At 42.5% G+C, this 17,923-nt stretch overlaps 2 protein-coding genes across 11 annotated transcripts in view; one reads left to right on the top strand and one right to left on the bottom strand.

Annotated features, from left to right (window-relative positions):
- Positions 1-4,746, top strand: part of glsb (glutaminase b) — a 60,889-nt gene extending 56,143 nt beyond the window's left edge. For all 4 annotated transcript variants that reach the window (XM_021596982.3, XM_021596983.3, XM_021596984.3 and 1 more), the window contains exons 15-18: positions 1,152-1,213; positions 1,416-1,492; positions 1,725-1,788; positions 2,067-4,746. In XM_021596982.3, the coding sequence (XP_021452657.2) occupies positions 1,152-1,213; positions 1,416-1,492; positions 1,725-1,788; positions 2,067-2,220 (357 nt within the window). In that variant the 3' untranslated portion in view covers positions 2,221-4,746. The remainder of the gene's footprint in view (positions 1-1,151; positions 1,214-1,415; positions 1,493-1,724; positions 1,789-2,066) is intronic.
- Positions 3,880-17,923, bottom strand: part of LOC110520020 (signal transducer and activator of transcription 1-alpha/beta) — a 32,953-nt gene continuing 18,909 nt past the window's right edge. For 2 of the 7 annotated variants that reach the window (XM_021596979.3, XM_021596981.3), the window contains 16 exons: positions 15,539-15,631; positions 14,586-14,645; positions 14,387-14,416; positions 14,206-14,296; positions 11,345-11,386; positions 11,130-11,213; positions 10,867-10,965; positions 10,574-10,709; positions 7,451-7,506; positions 7,270-7,361; positions 7,003-7,142; positions 6,787-6,816; positions 6,530-6,715; positions 6,194-6,308; positions 5,888-5,981; positions 3,880-5,459 (listed from right to left, as the gene is read on the bottom strand). In XM_021596979.3, the coding sequence (XP_021452654.2) occupies positions 5,436-5,459; positions 5,888-5,981; positions 6,194-6,308; positions 6,530-6,715; positions 6,787-6,816; positions 7,003-7,142; positions 7,270-7,361; positions 7,451-7,506; positions 10,574-10,709; positions 10,867-10,965; positions 11,130-11,213; positions 11,345-11,386; positions 14,206-14,296; positions 14,387-14,416; positions 14,586-14,645; positions 15,539-15,631 (1,372 nt within the window). In that variant the 3' untranslated portion in view covers positions 3,880-5,435. Of the gene's footprint in view, positions 5,460-5,887; positions 5,982-6,193; positions 6,309-6,529; positions 6,716-6,786; positions 6,817-7,002; positions 7,143-7,269; positions 7,362-7,450; positions 7,507-7,666; positions 8,325-10,573; positions 10,710-10,866; positions 10,966-11,129; positions 11,214-11,344; positions 11,387-14,205; positions 14,297-14,386; positions 14,417-14,585; positions 14,646-15,538; positions 15,632-17,923 lie in introns of all 7 variants that reach the window. The other 5 variants (XM_021596980.3, XM_090229599.1, XR_016494724.1 and 2 more) reach the window with 4 other exon arrangements.

The following is a 17,923-nucleotide window of genomic DNA, read 5'->3' on the forward strand; positions in this document are numbered from 1 at the left end:
CCGATCCAAACAGTAGTTCACATGATTAGACGTTGACGCTTTGAAGCTCTACCCACAATACCACCGCCACCCAAATGGGAAAAACATGAGACCATTTTACTGAAGGCAATGTCACTATGCCTTCAGTAATGTTTCAGCTCCCTCTAGTGGTTGATGATTAGATTAGAGAAAGCTACCACATACCCATAGCCTGCAATGCAGCAGAAAAGGCACACATAGTCTGCTAAAGCTTCAAGTTAGTAAATGGACCACATGAGAATAAGCTCAAATTGTATTCTATTTCTATGCTAGTGCCATAGTGTTACTCCCAATATGTGAATCTCTACCTTTTTATTTCTCCAATCAACTCTTTAGAAAACACTGCCAGAATCCAACCATAGTATCTGGTCTGTAGTCAATACTGGTAGCTCCTCAAACATGACTCAAGGCTCCTTAAGCATCTAATTGACTGGGTGGCAGAATCGAGAACCTTGGCTAATAAATCTGTCAATATCCCCTGTTGCCTACAGCTTGAGCCAGGACTCACGGTTTGCCTGGGGCTAGAGAACTCTCTTAACTCCTAAATCACTCCTAATACACTCACTACACAAACATACCCACTGGTCTTACCAACTGCTCAGTGGTCTCACTGCACACATAGTTAGTAGAATTTAATAATATATATATTTTGGGACAATATTAAATATTGACAGCTTTATTAGCCAAGTTTCTCTATTCTGCCAGCCAGTTAATAAGATGCCTTGAGTCATGTTTTGACAACACTAAAGTTAACAGGTCATATATGATCGTTTTTAATGATCATTGCTTATGATATAGGATGTAGCCTATTTCATGCTGCCATTTCTCAAAATAATGAAATATATGCTATTCAGTCAGTCACTATGAGAGTTGCTTAGACACAAGGGGGTAAAAAAGTACTTCTGGCAAGTCTTACATGGCATTACATTCTACATAATTAATAATATTGCCATTGCCATGGGGTTTTTGTAAGGAGTTGATTGGGATCCAGAAGTCCTGATTGATGTTTGTCAGATTCCGCTTCTCTTTTAGCTGGTGAAGGACTGTGGTAGGGCACATACACCCCCCCCCCCCCCCCCCATGCATGTGTGTGTTTGCCTGTTTTCACAAACTGCCTTCCTCCTTCTCTCCAGGTCAAGTCTGTCATCAATCTCCTGTTTGCCGCCTACACCGGAGACGTCTCGGCACTAAGGAGGTACAGTACGCACCTCTTACACACAGATGACACACACACATTGAAAGGGACTTTTTTTTTCAATCATGTTAAATTGATAATACTTGAGTAGTTATACCTCTGTTCATAATGATCCGTCTTCTATTGTATCTCTGAATTACTTTGGTCTTCTTTCTCTGCCCGTTATCTTCCATCTGACACTGCTGCCCTTTTCTGTCTGTAGGTTTGCCCTCTCCTCCATGGACATGGAGCAGAGGGACTACGACTCCAGGACGGCTCTACATGTTGCAGCAGCAGAAGGTGTGTCTCACAGCCTCCCTCTTCCTGTCACACGGGGGCAAATTGTGTAATGTCAGGGTCCTCTGGGAGGGATTGGCAGACTTAGCCCCCTCTGTTTTCGTAGGGGTTAATTTGCTGTCCCTCGGCAGCTGCGCTGGCGTGGTGTGTGACGTCTTTGCTGCAGTGTGCGTAGGAGTGTGTGTGTGTGTTTTTTTTGTTTCTTACGCAACTCTGCCATCTGCTCTCCTTTCAGGACATGCAGAGGTGGTGCGCTTCCTCTTAGAGGCGTGCAAGGTGAACCCTGTTCCCAGGGATAGGTAAGCCCACAGAAACTTGTCTGTCTGCCTTGTGTGTGTTTAGGTGTGTGTTTTTTATTTTGTGTGTGTCTGGGTGGACGAGAGACGGTATCATATACTTGAGTGATAGTAAGCGTCTACAATGTACATTCTACAATACAAGTGTACTCCCACTCCAAAATAACACTTTTGTTTGTCCCCTGTCATTTTCAGAACAACTAGTGTTCGCTCCCAGAACTATTATGCCTTTTGTAGGCCAGTCTAACCCCAGTCAGTCACGCTCGTTATCTTCCCTATAGGTGGGACAACACTCCAATGGAGGAGGCCTTGCACTTTGGCCATCACGACGTGGTCACCATCCTCCAGGACTATCAAAACAAGTACAACCCACAAGAGGCCCCCAAGAAGAAGGTCAAGGAGACGACGGAGAACAACCTGGACGGCCTGCTGTAGTGTAGCCTTGCGAGCCAGCAGGTGGCACCACGCTGCTTTTATATCATCTCTACTATACTCGACTGCTGTTTTTGTGGTGGGATACGCTTTTTGGAGTGACTTTTTTTTTTGTCGACTTTGTATGATGTCGTATTTCTGAACTGTGTGTTTGATTGAACGTGTGTTTTTTTAAATATATTTTTTTATACTCCCTTTTACCGTAAGCGTTTTGTTTTACCTTTGTCGTGCGCTTTGCTCCTTTTGCGACCGTGTTGCTTACTTTTGCTGTATCTTGTCTCTCTTCCATCACCAAGTATGTGTGGTGTGTGTTAGGGTCCCAAATCAAAGTGCACAATCTGATTTGAATCTTTGTGACAATGGTGTATAATTATAAAGTGATATTATTATACATATTCTCCTACATGTAAATTATATATTTATGTACTGTTGAAAGTTAGTTCATTTCATGATATCAAGGACCAATACTTCCTGTAGTAGATCATCTAGCAGTTTGGTCTTCTTCCTGGAGGGCCACAATGTCCAGTAATCTTTGGCCAAATCAGGCACTCTCTATGGAGTGATATGATGTTGGCACTAATGTCACTCCGTACCATTCTAGCTACAGTGCTTCTTTTAAAGCCTGGTTGGACAGTTAAATAAACGGTAGGACATGATGGGCCACCACTAGGGTAGAGGCACTATATGGTCCTGTAGCCGCCTTAGTCACATGTAAAGGATGCCAGATGTTACCATACTTCCTATGCTTCCACTAGTCCGGGTTCAGACTTGTCTTGACTTTTTATCAACCCTACTGCATAGGAACTATATGCGCTTTCATTTCAATATAATTTTTCTGTACTTTGACTTTGTTTGGGAAGAGCTCAAGACCCTCTTTAATTTGTATATATTTTGTCTGTTTTTTCTCATTTATAACAGTGGAATTGTACTTCCCTATAGCTAAATACTGTATGTAATGCGCACAACACAGGCGGTTGTCTGTTTGTAGAGAGGTCTCTAAATCAGGAACTGCCGACACAACGGGGGTATCTGCGTCCCCATGATAAAACACTAGTCTGCCATCATACAGAATACTTTCTATCAAACCAATACAACAGGACTAAAGCCTACAAGTAAACCATCTACCCACTCTTCATCGGAAGCACTTTTCTGAAAGGAGCAAACCAATTGGATATGTTTTGTGTAAAAGAGCGGGCTAACGTGTTAAATACATAAACATATGGCAGTTGATATGAATATTGTCAAAGAAAATCCTCTTAGATGTCATTTTTTATGAATAAGCGTGTGCCTGTGGCCAGGAATCAATTTCCCCACAGTAGTTAAGATCAGCTGGTGTGTAAAGGACCATATTACACAATATAAACTAGGCTTAATTCAGGATTGGAATTATAGCGTAGTCATATTCCATTTAATTCCCAAAGAGTCTAAGAGATGAATGGAAAGTCCAGAATTACTTCTTGTATTTGTATGTTATGCTTTGCTACTTGAATATGCACAGTAGCGTTGTATACTTGACAGGTGCAACAACAGTTGGTTGATTTAGTGTGTCAGTTTTGTGCATAGCCACTCATGAGGTCCAATATGAATGTCAAATCCATCCACTTGAGGAGTGACGCACAGTATGACATGAGCGATACCAAAAACATTACCACTTGCAGTCAATTTACAACCTGTTTTCATTTTTTTATTTGATGTTAACATGAATGTTAAGACCGCATGAAGCAATACTGTACAATAGATCAAATTATAAATGAACAACAATGGTAGTATTTTTTTCCCCCATAAGACCGATGTAGCATAAAGAACAGCTTCAATGACACAATGTAGAATAACCTTACGCAACGTTCTAATCCAGATAACGAATACACAGATGGAAAATCAAGTGGATTGGAAAGCCCTGTCCTCTATGTACATAACATCTCTACCACTACTTGTTGGTCTCTGTAAGGCAACGTGGCCGGTTTTCAGCAACTCCCCAGATCTGTCTGAGACGGTGACATTGTGTATAGAAAAATGTTCAAATGAAAGCCAAAGAATGATAACGGAACACGTTGCTACAGAAACTCAACCTCCTTCACCACTCCCAGTAGTCCGGGAAACACTAGACCTGAACCCTCCAATCAATCACCTCCATAACACTGTCGTATCCGTGACATACAGGGAAAGGTCTCAAAATCAGACATTGGTTTTGCTATTGTTGATTCAGTGAAAGGTAACCTTGCCTGTGACCTGAACTTGTCAGCTGCCTAGGCTTTAGCTCAGAGGGCGAACACAATATTGTGGCTTGCAGAAGACCGGAGTTTGAACCCCTGTAGGTCATATGGACAGATGGTTCAAGTCAGGTGTCACCTGTAGTTGCAGACCCGTCTAAAGTTCCAACTAGACAGTTCTGAATGTATTGCTAAACACGGATGTCCTTTTCTGTTCATATTTTAGGGCATAGTTGATGTGCAGATGTGCGATTGCTCCTGGCAGTGGAATATATACACATATTTATTTTAATAAACAAGGTTAAATAAATCAAAGCTATTCAGGCATGTGTGAGCCCTCTTCTTTGTCCTTAAATTAAACAGTGAAGTCCAAACATTTACCATTCATTTCTATTGGGCACAAAATTATCGAACAACCAAAACAAACAGCAAATGCATAAGTGTGAGGAGTCACAAGCTTGGAATCATTGCGTGCTCGGATTATGGGACCAAATTCTAAACTTGACTACTTAAATTCACATAAGGGAATTTGTCACATTAACTTTTGGTCCCCTAAAATTAAGGGGCTATGTGCAAAAAGAGCTGTAATTTCTAAACGGTTCCCTCTATGTATGAAAAACCCTCAAATTAAAAGCTGACAGACTATACTTTAATCTCATTGTATCATTTCAAACCCATGGTGCTGGAGTACAGAGCCAAAACAACAACAAATGTGTCAAATGTCCCAATACTTTTGACGCTATAACAGCTTAACCATTTCACACTACATATGCATTCACAAAATATTATCCTGTCACACAGAATGACATTCCTTAATAGAAACAGCTGGACTTGAAGCCCCAAAATCTCATGCATGTACATTAAATCGACAGACTACATATGTATACAGTTTTAGTTGTATTTACAAAGGAAACCCAACAAATCTCTTCAATTTAATCAACATCTTCAGATCAGTTTGGTGCAGAGGGGTAACAAGTATTCCAAGGGGCGCTGCCTGAAGAGGGCAGGTTAGTTTGGGAAAGCTTCGCACATCTGTAGGAAGAGGGACATGACAAATACCAGAATCAAGGACAATGGGCTGCATCTCAATAGTGGAATGCTGCACTGAGTGTGTACTCTCACATTGTAAAAATGCATGAATTATCCTTACATGAACGGTTTGGAAACACATGCTCTAGCTATGATGCTAGTCCAGCTGTTTTCTGATGATTAGACATGTGTTCTGTCTGGCTTGAAACCTACCATAGTCGGCTGGTGTGGCCCTTATTGAAACCTACCACAACAATTGCATACTCTTTCTCCTTGTCTCCTTCTCAAAACCCATTGGAGGTCAGGGAGTTGGGACCTCTGGCTTTGTCATCCAATGGGTTTTGAGAAGGATTCGAGGAGAAAGTATGTAATTGAGATCTTCCCAGTGTCTCTAATATGTGTGCGGCTGGTGCTGTCTGGCTGAAACCTACCACAGTATCAATCTCAGCAGGGTTAATAATCCTGGTCAGCTCTCCGTACACTTCAGCACTCATGGGCATCATGGTGTCCTGTAGTCTGGAGTGGCTGAGGAGAAACCCAACCAGCAGAAAATATCAACTTTAGACATGAATAACTCAAATCAATAAAACTCTAATCTAGAGGTAATTTGGCATTTACTGTACCTTTGTGTTATCATTATTTATTTACACCTTAATTTGACCTTTCATTGTACTTTGGGCTAGGTGGGTGTGTGATCTAAAACCAAGAAGGTGTTTCATAACAAGAATCACACTTACAATTCAGACACAGAGATAAGCTCCCTCTTAACGTAGCCAGCATCAGACACATAGATAAGATCCCTCTTAACGTAGCCAGCATCAGGCTTACTCGCCAACTCCATTGGCTCAGCGGCTGGGAAGGTCGAAGGTTATACACGTTTAGGGATCATAAAATCAGAACCAAGACATTATCAGTGGCCAGTATTTCAAATGGGAAAAATTGTGGCACAACAAAATATGAAAAAGTATGCAGTGAACAGTGTGTAGAAATAGCTTTGACTGGAATTGGAAGTCCACATCACCATTTTGACCTTTTTAACTACTATGTTTGAGCTGCGGTCGAGTGTTAGTGACCTTCTGTGGGGCGACTGTAGTAGCGTGCGAAGGCGCTGTCTTTGGGGATCCTGGGGTAGAGGTAGACCAGAGGGTTCTCAGGGATGTTCTCGGCAGCCATCACCTTGTAGTTGTGGAGGATGTCAGGGAAAGAGATGGCGGACAGCTTCTTCTTAGTGTAGGGCTCCACCGTGTGGAAATGGACATCTGCATGTTCATAGTTATACATAAATGAACACACAGAATGTGATAAGCGAATGTGTTCGCAGTCAGATTACCTGGTAAAATACGACAAAACGGAAACCCATCTACAAGGAGAGAGACGGACACACATTCATAATGTGTAAAAGAAACGACAAAAACATGTCTGTTTGCATGGGTATGTATGTATAGGCCATCATTGTAAATAAGATTTTGTTCTTAACTGACTTGCCTACTTAAATATAGGTTAAATAAATGTTACAGTATAGCTACAAACACACACACACACACACCGTCATTGGAGTGCTCCACCCAGGTAAAGGTGACGGCTCCCTCCCGGCTGCTCTCGCTGAAACGCAGCAGGAAAGTCCCAGGCTCCTTGTCCTTCAGCAGGGCCTTCTCTCTCTCCTTACTGATAAAGCCCATGATACACCTACATCCCAGTGATTCAATGGATTATAGCACAATAAAGTCACTTTTCACAAAACCTAGGCTTCAGACCTAGGCTTCAGAAAGGCCTACTGAAGAAATGCAGACAATGTGAAAATCAAAGCTCTTACCCGTCATTCCACAAACACAGGAGGTGACTCTTGATCAGGTCCAGGATTCCATCGATCCACAGCCAGAAGGGAAAGCCCTTCTCGTTCACATTCTGCTCAGGCAAAGATGCACTTACTACACAGATCATAGTAAAACACACAGGGGTTGGCCAAAACGCCAAACTTAAAGTGCGATGCTCACCTTGCAGAACATGGTCCAGGGGATGAGCCCATTAGGATTTCCTACAGCCTCTCGACCTGTCACAGGAGCATCCTAGTATTATTGGTTCACTTTAATGGAATGACCTTAGCTTACACTTATGAGCATTACATGGACACATGTCATAAGCTGTTTACATTTACATAACACTTGACATTTTTTGTCATTTTGCAGACGCTCTTATCCAGAGCGACTTACAGTTAGCGCATTCATCTTAAGTTAGCTCGGTGGGTCACGGGAGCCGGAGCTTGGACTGGGCTGAGCGGGAGGGCCCAGAGACCAGAGGTGGCAGAACGGAGTGCTCGTATTGGGGTGTAGGGTTTGAGAATAGCCTGAAAGTAACGAGGGCAGTTCCTTTGCTGCTCCATAGGCAAGCACCATGGTCTTGTAGTGGATACGAGTTTCGACTGGAAGGTATCGGAGTGTGCGAAGTAGCGGGGTGACATTGGAGAACTTGGGAAGGTTGAAAACCAGGCAGGCTGCAGCGTTCTGGATAAGTTGCAGGGGTTTGATGGCAGGAGATGACAATTGCCTGGATTAGGTTGCGATTGAGGTGGTGGGCCAACATCCAAGCTGAGATATCTTCCAGGCACGCAGAGATGCGTGTCGCCACCTGGGTGTCAGAAGGGGGGAGGGGGGAGAAAAGTAGTAGAGTGTCATCCGCATAGCAATGATATGATGGAGCCGAGTGACTCGGTGTATAGGATAAGAGGAGAGGGCCTACAACCGAGCCGTGGGGGACACCAGTAGTGAGAGTATGTGGTGCAGACAACAGATCCTCTCCATGTCACCTGGTAGGAGCTGCCTGACAGGTAGGATGCAATCCAATAGTGTGCAGCGCCTGAGACGTCCAGCCCTGAAAGGGTGGAGAGGAGGATTGGATGGGTGTCAAAGACAGCAGATAGATCTAGGAGGATGTGAACAGAGGAGACAGAGTCAGCTTTGCCAGTGCGGAGAGCCTCCGTGACAAAGAGAAGAGCAGTCTCGGTTGAGTGACCCGTCTTGAAGCCTGACTGGTTAGGGTAAAGAAGATTGTTCTGAGAGAGGTAGTGAGGGAGTTGATCAGAGACAGCACACTCAAGTGTTTGGGAAAGAAAAGAAAGGGATACAGGTCTAGAGTTTTTTTTAAAACGTCAGATGGGGTCGAGTGTTGGTTTCTTGAGGAGGGGAATGACTCGGGCCATTTTGAAGTCGGATGGGACGCAGCCAGTGGTCAGAGATGAGTTGAGGAGGGAAGTGAGGAATGTTGATGATACTTTTTTATATGGTGAATAGATCTTAAGCAACAATTGCATTGTTAGCCATTATCTAAGATTAGTTAGCTAAATCAATTGGCCACCTAAACTCACTTGCCAGACATAAATGTCAAGAAAAACTATTGGCCATCTCACCTACAGTTGAAATCAAAAGTTTACATATACCTTAGCCAAATACATTTAAACTCAGTTTTTCACAATTCCTGACATTCAATCCTAGTAAAAATTCCCTGTCTTAGGTCAGTTAGGATGTGAAATGTCATAATAATAGTAGAGAGAACTATTTATTTATTTCAGCTTTTATTTATTTCATCACATTCCCAGTGGGTCAGAAGTTTACATACACTCAATTAGTATTTGGTAGCATTGCCTTTAAATTGTTTAACTTGGATCAAACATTTCAGAATCTTGGCCCATTCCTCCTGACAGAGCTGGTGTAACTGAGTCGGGTTTGTAGGCCTACTTGCTCGCACACGCTTCTTCAGTTCTGCCCACAAATTGTCAATGGGACTAAGGTCAAGGCTTTGTGATGGCCACTCCAATACCTTGACTTTGTTGTCCTTAAGCCATTTTGCCACAACTTTGGAAGTATGCTTGGGGTCATTGTCCATTTGGAAGACCCATTTGCGACCAAGCTTGAACTTCCTGACTGATGTCTTGAGATGTTGCTTGAATATATCCAAATAATTTTCCTCCCTCATGATGCCATGTATTTTGTGAAGTGCACCAGTCCCTCCTGCAGCAAAGCACCCCCACAATATGATGCTGCCACCCCCGTGGGATGGTATTCTTTGGCTTGCAAGACTCCCCCTTTTTCCTCCAAACATAACAATGGTCATTATGGCCAAACAGTTCTATTTTTGTTTCATCAGACCAGAGGACATTTCTCCAAAAAGTATGATCTTTGTCCCCATGTGCAGTTGCAAACCGTAGTCTGGCCTTTTAATGGCGGTTTTGGAGCAGTGGCTTCTTCCTTGCTGAGTGGCCTTTCAGGTTATGTTGATATAGGATTCATTGTACTGTGGATATAGATACTTTTGTACCTGTTTCCTACAGCATCTTCACAAGGTCCTTTGCTATTGTTTTGGGATTGATTTGCACTTTTTGCACCAAAGTACGTTAATCTCTAGGAAACAGAACGCGTCTCCTTCCTGAGCGGTAAGACCGCTGGGTGGTCCCATGGTGTTTATATTTGCGTACTATTGTTTGTACAGATGAACGTGGTACCTTCAGGCGTTTGGAAATTGCTCCCAAGGATGAACCAGACTTGTGGAGGTCTACAATTTTTTTTCTGAGATCTTGGCTGATTTCTTTTGATTTTCCCATGATGTCAAGCAAAGAGGTACTGAGTTGGAAAGTAGGCCTTGAAATACATCCACAGGTACAACTCCAATTCTCAAATTATGTCAATTAGCCTATCAAAGCTTCTAAAGCCCTCGTGTCATTTTCTGGAATTTTCCAAGCTGTTTAAAGGCAGTCAACTTAGTGTATGTAAACTTCTAGAATTGTGATACAGTGAATTATATGTGAAATAATCTGTCTGTAAACAATTGTTGCAAAAATGACTTGTGTCTTGCACAAATTAGATGTCCTAACCAACTTGCCAAAACTATAGTTTGTTAACAAGAAATTTGTGGAGTGGTTGAAAAACAAGTTTTAATGGCTCCAACCTAAGTGTATGTGAACTAGTTTTAATGACTCCAACCTAAGTGTATGTAAACTTCAGACTTCAACTGTATTCATGTCTAAGCAACAAATGCGCCTTTATATCACAGACGGCTTTGCGGTGGCTGTGTCGTGGCACAAAACCACTCCTAGTCACAATACGATCTCCCTCTCCCAGACTCACCCAGGAGCTTGTCTCCCAGCATGCTCAGCTGCTCGTCGTTGAGGCCTCGCTTGGTTACGGAGGAGAACTGCCAACTCAGCACCTTCGACAACTGGCTCCAGGTGGCCTGGGACGGGCTCAGGAAGAACAGCAGATTCTGAAGGAGGAAAGAGAGGGACAGAGATGATCAGCTGAGCTGGGGTGGAACAAACGCCTGCACATCCAGTAGCTCTTCAGAAATTGGCAGCCCATGGATCACATGACGGAAGAAAGCAGGAAAGGAAATATTTTGTGAGGTGAGAGGAGATGAGTACCTTGGACTCACTGGTCAGCATGTTGTACCACATGACAGAGGCCCAGGCGCTGGGCAGCTGGCTAATGTTGGAGATGACCACAATGGGCAGGGACATCGTCTGGACACACATACGCATTCACGCACACACACACACACAGTCAGAAGGGAAAAGGGACATCAGTAGACAATAAGGTACCTTGGTACGTACTATTTATAAATATTGCTACCATGACTGTATACCATGTTTAGTAAAAGCTCCACAAAGTAGACTGTTGTTCTCACCTCCAGGTTGACCTGGAGTCCTGGCTGAGTGAGTTGTGTCTCAAAGCTGATGGAATGGAGCTCCTCTGTCACTATGAGAGGACCCTGAGTGGACACACACACGCAGGCTTTCTTTTGACAACGATGATAAGCTATTAAAGACTGTAGCTTAGCTTAGATTCAGCATTACCACACGTATAATGATTCAAATGAAAATAATTGTTATATTTCCTTACGTCGTTTGTTCTGTTGCCTGTAGCCTTTTGCTCCTTTAGTTGCTGGGGAAGAAAATAATTGTAGTTGAGATGCCACCTGCAGCACACAAATATCGATATGACATTTACAGTATACAGTACACTGAGTCTAGAAAACATTATGAACACCTGCTCTTTCCATTACATCGACTGACCTGGTGAATCCAGGTGAAAGCGATGATCTCTTATTGATGTCACTTGTTAAATAAACTTCAATCAGTGTAGATGAAGGGAAGGAGACGGGTTAAATAAGGATTTTTAAGCCTTGAGACAATTGAGCCATGGATTGTGTGTATGTGCCATTCAGAGGGTAAATGGAGGGTGAATGGGCAAGACAAAAGTGTTAAGTGCCTTTGAACGGGATATGGTAGTAGGCGCCAGGCGCACCGGTTTGTGTCAAGAACTGCAACGCTGCTGGATATTTCACGCTCAACATTTTCTCGTGTGTATCTTGAATGGTCCACCGCCCGAAGGACATCCAGCCAACTTGACACAACTGTGGGAAGCATTGGAGTCAACATGGGCCAGCATCCCTGTGGAACGCTTTCGACACCCTGTATAGTCCATACCCAGACAAATTGAGTCTGTTCTGAGGGCAAACGCAATATTAAAAAAGGTGTTCTTAATGTTTTGTAGACTCAGTGTATATTGCTGTGACCAGTGGTCGGTACAGTATTAGGGGACTCCAAACCGAGTCGCCTGACCCCAAGGCAAGAACGCTTACCACAACCCACTATCTTAGGAGAGTTCGTAACAGACTAACGACCACTACAATTTGGCCAGACACATTTTTTCCGTCAGAGCGTCTGGATTATGGAGCACCCTGCCAACCAGTGTGGGTGCAGTACCTTTGAACGCTCCAAGGCAAACCTGAACAAGTGGCTAAAGGCAAACCAGTCATGTGAACATTAAGACATTCTGACTCTTAAGATGCCCGCTACTGTAGGACCAAGGGACATTTCAACTGTTATGTAATATTATAATTATATTGTTTATTGTTGCATATTTAGATTATTAATATATACAGTGTGTACAGTGCCTTGCGAAAGTATTCGGCCCCCTTGAACTTTGCGACCTTTTGCCACATTTCAGGCTTCAAACATAAAGATATAAAACTGTATTTTTTTGTGAAGAATCAACAACAAGTGGGACACAATCATGAAGTGGAACGACATTTATTAGATATTTCAAACTTTTTTAACAAATCAAAAACTGAAAAATTGGGCGTGCAAAATTATTCAGCCCCTTTACTTTCAGTGCAGCAAACTCTCTCCAGAAGTTCAGTGAGGATCTCTGAATGATCCAATGTTGACCTAAATGACTAATGATGATAAATACAATCCACCTGTGTGTAATCAAGTCTCCGTATAAATGCACCTGCACTGTGATAGTCTCAGAGGTCCGTTAAAAGCGCAGAGAGCATCATGAAGAACAAGGAACACACCAGGCAGGTCCGAGATACTGTTGTGAAGAAGTTTAAAGCCGGATTTGGATACAAAAAGATTTCCCAAGCTTTAAACATCCCAAGGAGCACTGTGCAAGCGATAATATTGAAATGGAAGGAATATCAGACCACTGCAAATCTACCAAGACCTGTCCATCCCTCTAAACTTTCAGCTCATACAAGGAGAAGACTGATCAGAGATGCAGCCAAGAGGCCCATGATCACTCTGGATGAACTGCAGAGATCTACAGCTGAGGTGGGAGACTCTGTCCATAGGACAACAATCAGTCGTATATTGCACAAATCTGGCCTTTATGGAAGAGTGGCAAGAAGAAAGCCATTTCTTAAAGATATCCATAAAAAGTGTCGGTTAAAGTTTGCCACAAGCCACCTGGGAGACACACCAAACATGTGGAAGAAGGTGCTCTGGTCAGATGAAACCAAAATTGAACTTTTTGGCAACAATGCAAAACGTTATGTTTGGCGTAAAAGCAACACAGCTGAACACACCATCCCCACTGTCAAACATGGTGGTGGCAGCATCATGGTTTGGGCCTGCTTTTCTTCAGCAGGGACAGGGAAGATGGTTAAAATTGATGGGAAGATGGATGGAGCCAAATACAGAACCATTCTGGAAGAAAACCTGATGGAGTCTGCAAAAGACCTGAGACTGGGACGGAGATTTGTCTTCCAACAAGACAATGATCCAAAACATAAAGCAAAATCTACAATGGAATGGTTCAAAAATAAACATATCCAGGTGTTAGAATGGCCAAGTCAAAGTCCAGACCTGAATCCAATCGAGAATCTGTGGAAAGAACTGAAAACTGCTGTTCACAAATGCTCTCCATCCAACCTCACTGAGCTCGAGCTGTTTTGCAAGGAGGAATGGGAAAAAATTTCAGTCTCTCGATGTGCAAAACTGACAGACATACCCCAAGCGACTTACAGCTGTAATCGCAGCAAAAGGTGGCGCTACAAAGTATTAACTTAAGGGGGCTGAATAATTTTGCACGCCCAATTTTTCAGTTTTTGATTTGTTAAAAAAGTTTGAAATATCCAATAAATGTCGTTCCACTTCATGATTATGTCCCACTTGTTGTTGATTCTTCACAAAAAAATACAGTTTTATATCTTTATGTTTGAAGCCTGAAATGTGGCAAAAGGTCGCAAAGTTCAAGGGGGCCGAATACTTTCGCAAGGCACTGTATATAACAGTGTGTTATATTGTAGCATTGTAATGACATGTTGATGTTGATTGTTTCCTGCCCAGGGAATACAGATGAAAACAAGCCATCTAGCTATATCTGGTGCAATGGCATGTTGTACATGGTCCCTGACAAATAAATACAATTATTAAATACAGGATATGACACAACGACGTTGCATCAATTCATACCAGGTGTCTGAATTCTGCTGCCAAGCTTCCATTGGACTCCTCCATGTTCATAACTTTAGTATTAGTTCCAAAGATGTTGAATTTCCGGAACCTGGACAATGACATCAATTTAGAGGAAATGTAATCACGTCGAGGCTTTTTCAGGTATAGGTTGTAAAACGAAGAGCAAATTCATTCCTACCCTCTCACTGCATTCCTCTCAGTCACGTCCCTAAAGAAAGACAACCCACATCAGTGACTCAAGCTTTGACCCTTGTCATTGATAAAAATCGAACTCATTACTTCCGAACGTGCGGTGTCATCTTAATACCTTCGAGGTAAAAGGTTACAGAATCAAGAATACTCTCAGGGCAGGTCACTTCTAGAACACATTCACTTACTTGTCAAACAGAGCTTTGACTTTGAACTGGTAGTTCAACTCCTGAAGCTTCACCAGCAGTCTGGGGATAACATTGACACACGATTGTTCAAATAAGGTTGTTCAGGTTTGCAGGCTTTTGCTCCAACCCTGCTATTGAATTGAATGTATTTTGACATATACAACAAAATGCACAATGTGGACCCAGAGGATATCACTTGAATGTATTAATTAAAAACACTGGGTTTCCAAAGTGGTCTTTGATGGTAAAAATAACACATATTATGATTAAAAGACGAGACAAAATGACAAAACAGACATAAATCCTAAATCCTAAAAATTGTCACTATTCACTGTGCTTCTCCCCTCCCCCCAAAAATCTACCATATTAATTTCACATTAAAACAATCTATTAATTGCACATCATATAATGATCCTTCAAATAAATACAACTGGCCAGCAGTAGGGGACACAAGGGGCAGTGGAGTGGTTTCCCTTAGTAGACAACCTTGTCCAAAAGAAGAAAAAAAAAGGGAGAAAAAAAAAAGAAAGAAAAAAACTTGGTCTGCTTTTTAAAAGCTACTTTTTATTTGCTAGGTCTCCAAGGGAAGGCTATTCCATAGACAAATGCCTGTATGGACAAATGCCTGCTCCTCGCAGTACTGTTTACTATTGGATTTTACAAGACATAACACTTGCTCTGGTATTGTGACTGTGTTTGTTATAGACCATATCAATGTGGTTTTTCCATGTAACCTGGGGCATGATCATTTAAGATGTCAAACGCATGATTAAGTTGGTCCACTCTGGAGTCCAAAGGCAACAAGCCCACCTCCCGGAACTCTTGTACCCCTCTGTGGGTCCTAGAGGGGACATTCAGCATACCTGATAACATATAACCCAGCGGATTCTACTAACTAATCAATACAGTATTGCACATTGAGTTTGGAGTGTGTGTGTCACTGGTGCCCCCACCTGATTTTGACAGTGAACTGCACCCCAGTCTTCAGCACCAGAGGTCTTTGGGGGTGAGTGGGCATACAGGGCTGTCTCTCCACCACGATAGAACTGAAAGACAGACACCACAGAAACATACTCTCAATCCTCTGATAGTCACACTCCTATGGCACTCCACTAAAGCCTAGTCTAGACATTAACTCTGGGAGCTAACTCTAGTCTTCTGGGATGTAATTGGGAACCAAACAGGGAGAACCCTACCTCAATTTGTCCAGCAGAAACTCTAGTTTTTACAGCAAAACGTTTTCCGTTTGTAAGGGTTTGGACTAATGATCACACCCCAAATCTCAGGCAAGGTTACCTTTCATGCGAGCGTAGTTCCACTGAACCAACTCTGCTACATAATAATGATAGATAATAATGCCACTTAGCGGATGCTTTTGTCCAAAGAAACTTACTAAACATGTGTATTAGGGTTTAATATTTTCCCGAAAAACTACACATTTGTATTCCTGAGAAAATTGCATCCATCCCGGTAATATTCCCGTTCAAACCGGAAAAGCTATTTAAAATCATATAATTCCAGTGATTATTTTTTATTTATAAATATGGACAGGAATTTCATGGTTTCTTGTTTTGTATTAGTCACAATTGAATCAACTCAAAGTTCTGTCAAAAAGTCACCACACAACACAATTTGTTCATTTAACCTAGTTTAAATCTAGGCCTAAAATGTTGGTGTATTGGGGTTGCGCCGCAGAGGATTATGGGGATTGTATGTGTTGAGACCGAGCATGTTCTAGATAAATGGTTGATCTGACTCCGGTCTTCCATCTTAAAAATTACTGAATTGTTATAAAGACGTGGTTATGAAACCCACAAGACATAAAAGATTGGCGACGTGTAAGTCTGAACCTACGGGAACTATTCTGTCTGGAAGTCATTTTTTACATGTTTAAAAATGTTATTTCCCATGCTGCACAGTGTATTGCTAACCGAGGCAAGTGCATAGTCGAGATAGCATTGTCATGGGATGTCAGAAAAGGATTTGAGACTGACGTTGGAGTGGGAAAACAACATGATAAAAGGGAGGAATATACAGTGAGTAAAGGAAAGGACATTTATTCAACTGTGAAGACAAACAGAATAAATGAGCCTGATAGCAGATAACTATAGACTTCCAGTCATTGTGCTAACGCTAGTCATTGTGCTAACGCTAACGCTAGTTAGCACTAGCTCGCAAAACTACCTCCAACTTCCTTCATACTGGACATAGAGACATAAAAATGGTATCCACAAGTTAATCTAACTCTGGGGAAGTAGATAAAGGGCCTTATTGCCACAATCCTGAGGTATCCCTTTAAATTAATAATGGTGGAAATAGGATATATGGGAGACTTCAAAGTCACAGTTAACCTGGTGTTGTCTGCTGAGCAGTATCCGCTACCACACATTGACAACCTTTTTGCGGGTTTAGCTGGAAGTCAAAAGTTCAGCACAAGTAGACTTCGCAGAAGTCGATTTTAAGACGCACGTGGATGAAAAGTCAAAAGGAACTACTGATCGTCGTGACACATAAGGGGGTTTTCAGGTACTGTCATCAACCGTTTGGAATCACAAGTGTGCCAGTACTGTTCCAGAGGGAGATGGACCAGATCTTGAGCGGATTGCCAGGAGTACAATACTACCTGGATGACATCCTCGATACTGGGAAAGACGAAGAGGACTACCTCCGAACTTGGATGTGACCTTGCAGAGATTGAAGGACTACAGGCTGTGAGTTCGTACGGTCAAATGTGCATTCTTCCAATCATCAGTTGAATACGTTGGACAGGTCATCAACGCCAGAGGCCTTCACAAGGATCCATCCAAGGTCAAGGTTATTTTGGACACCCCAGTTCCTAAGAATGTGAGCCAACTATGTTTTTTTCCTGGGGTTACCGAATTTCTACGGATGCTTTATCCCAAGCTTAGCAACAAAGCTGAAACTGCTGCATCAGTTGTTTTGTCAGGACAAAACATGGAAATGGAGAGAACAATGTGAGGAAGCATTCATGAAAACACTTGAAATCTGAAGCATTGGCACACTTCGAGCCGTCAATGCCCATCCAACGAGCTTGTGATGTTAAACCCATATGGTGTGGGAGCAGTTGTGTCCCATATCATGCCTTCAGGTGAAGAGAAGCTGATCGCTTTCGTATTGAGAGCATTGAACAATGCAAAAAGTAACTACGCACAGATAGAACGAGAAACCCTAGGTATCATTTTTGGAGTGCATCAGTTTCACCAGTATCTGTACAGGAGGAAGTTCACCCTTCTTGCAGATCATTGTTCGCTGACGAGCATCATTGGACCGCATTCTGGTATTCTGTCCCTTGCTGTAAGCAGAACGCAAAACGTGGG

Source organism: Oncorhynchus mykiss, chromosome 3 (genome assembly GCF_057628025.1).
Source record: "Oncorhynchus mykiss isolate SJ-2025 chromosome 3, ASM5762802v1, whole genome shotgun sequence".
NCBI classification, from domain to species: domain Eukaryota; kingdom Metazoa; phylum Chordata; class Actinopteri; order Salmoniformes; family Salmonidae; genus Oncorhynchus; species Oncorhynchus mykiss.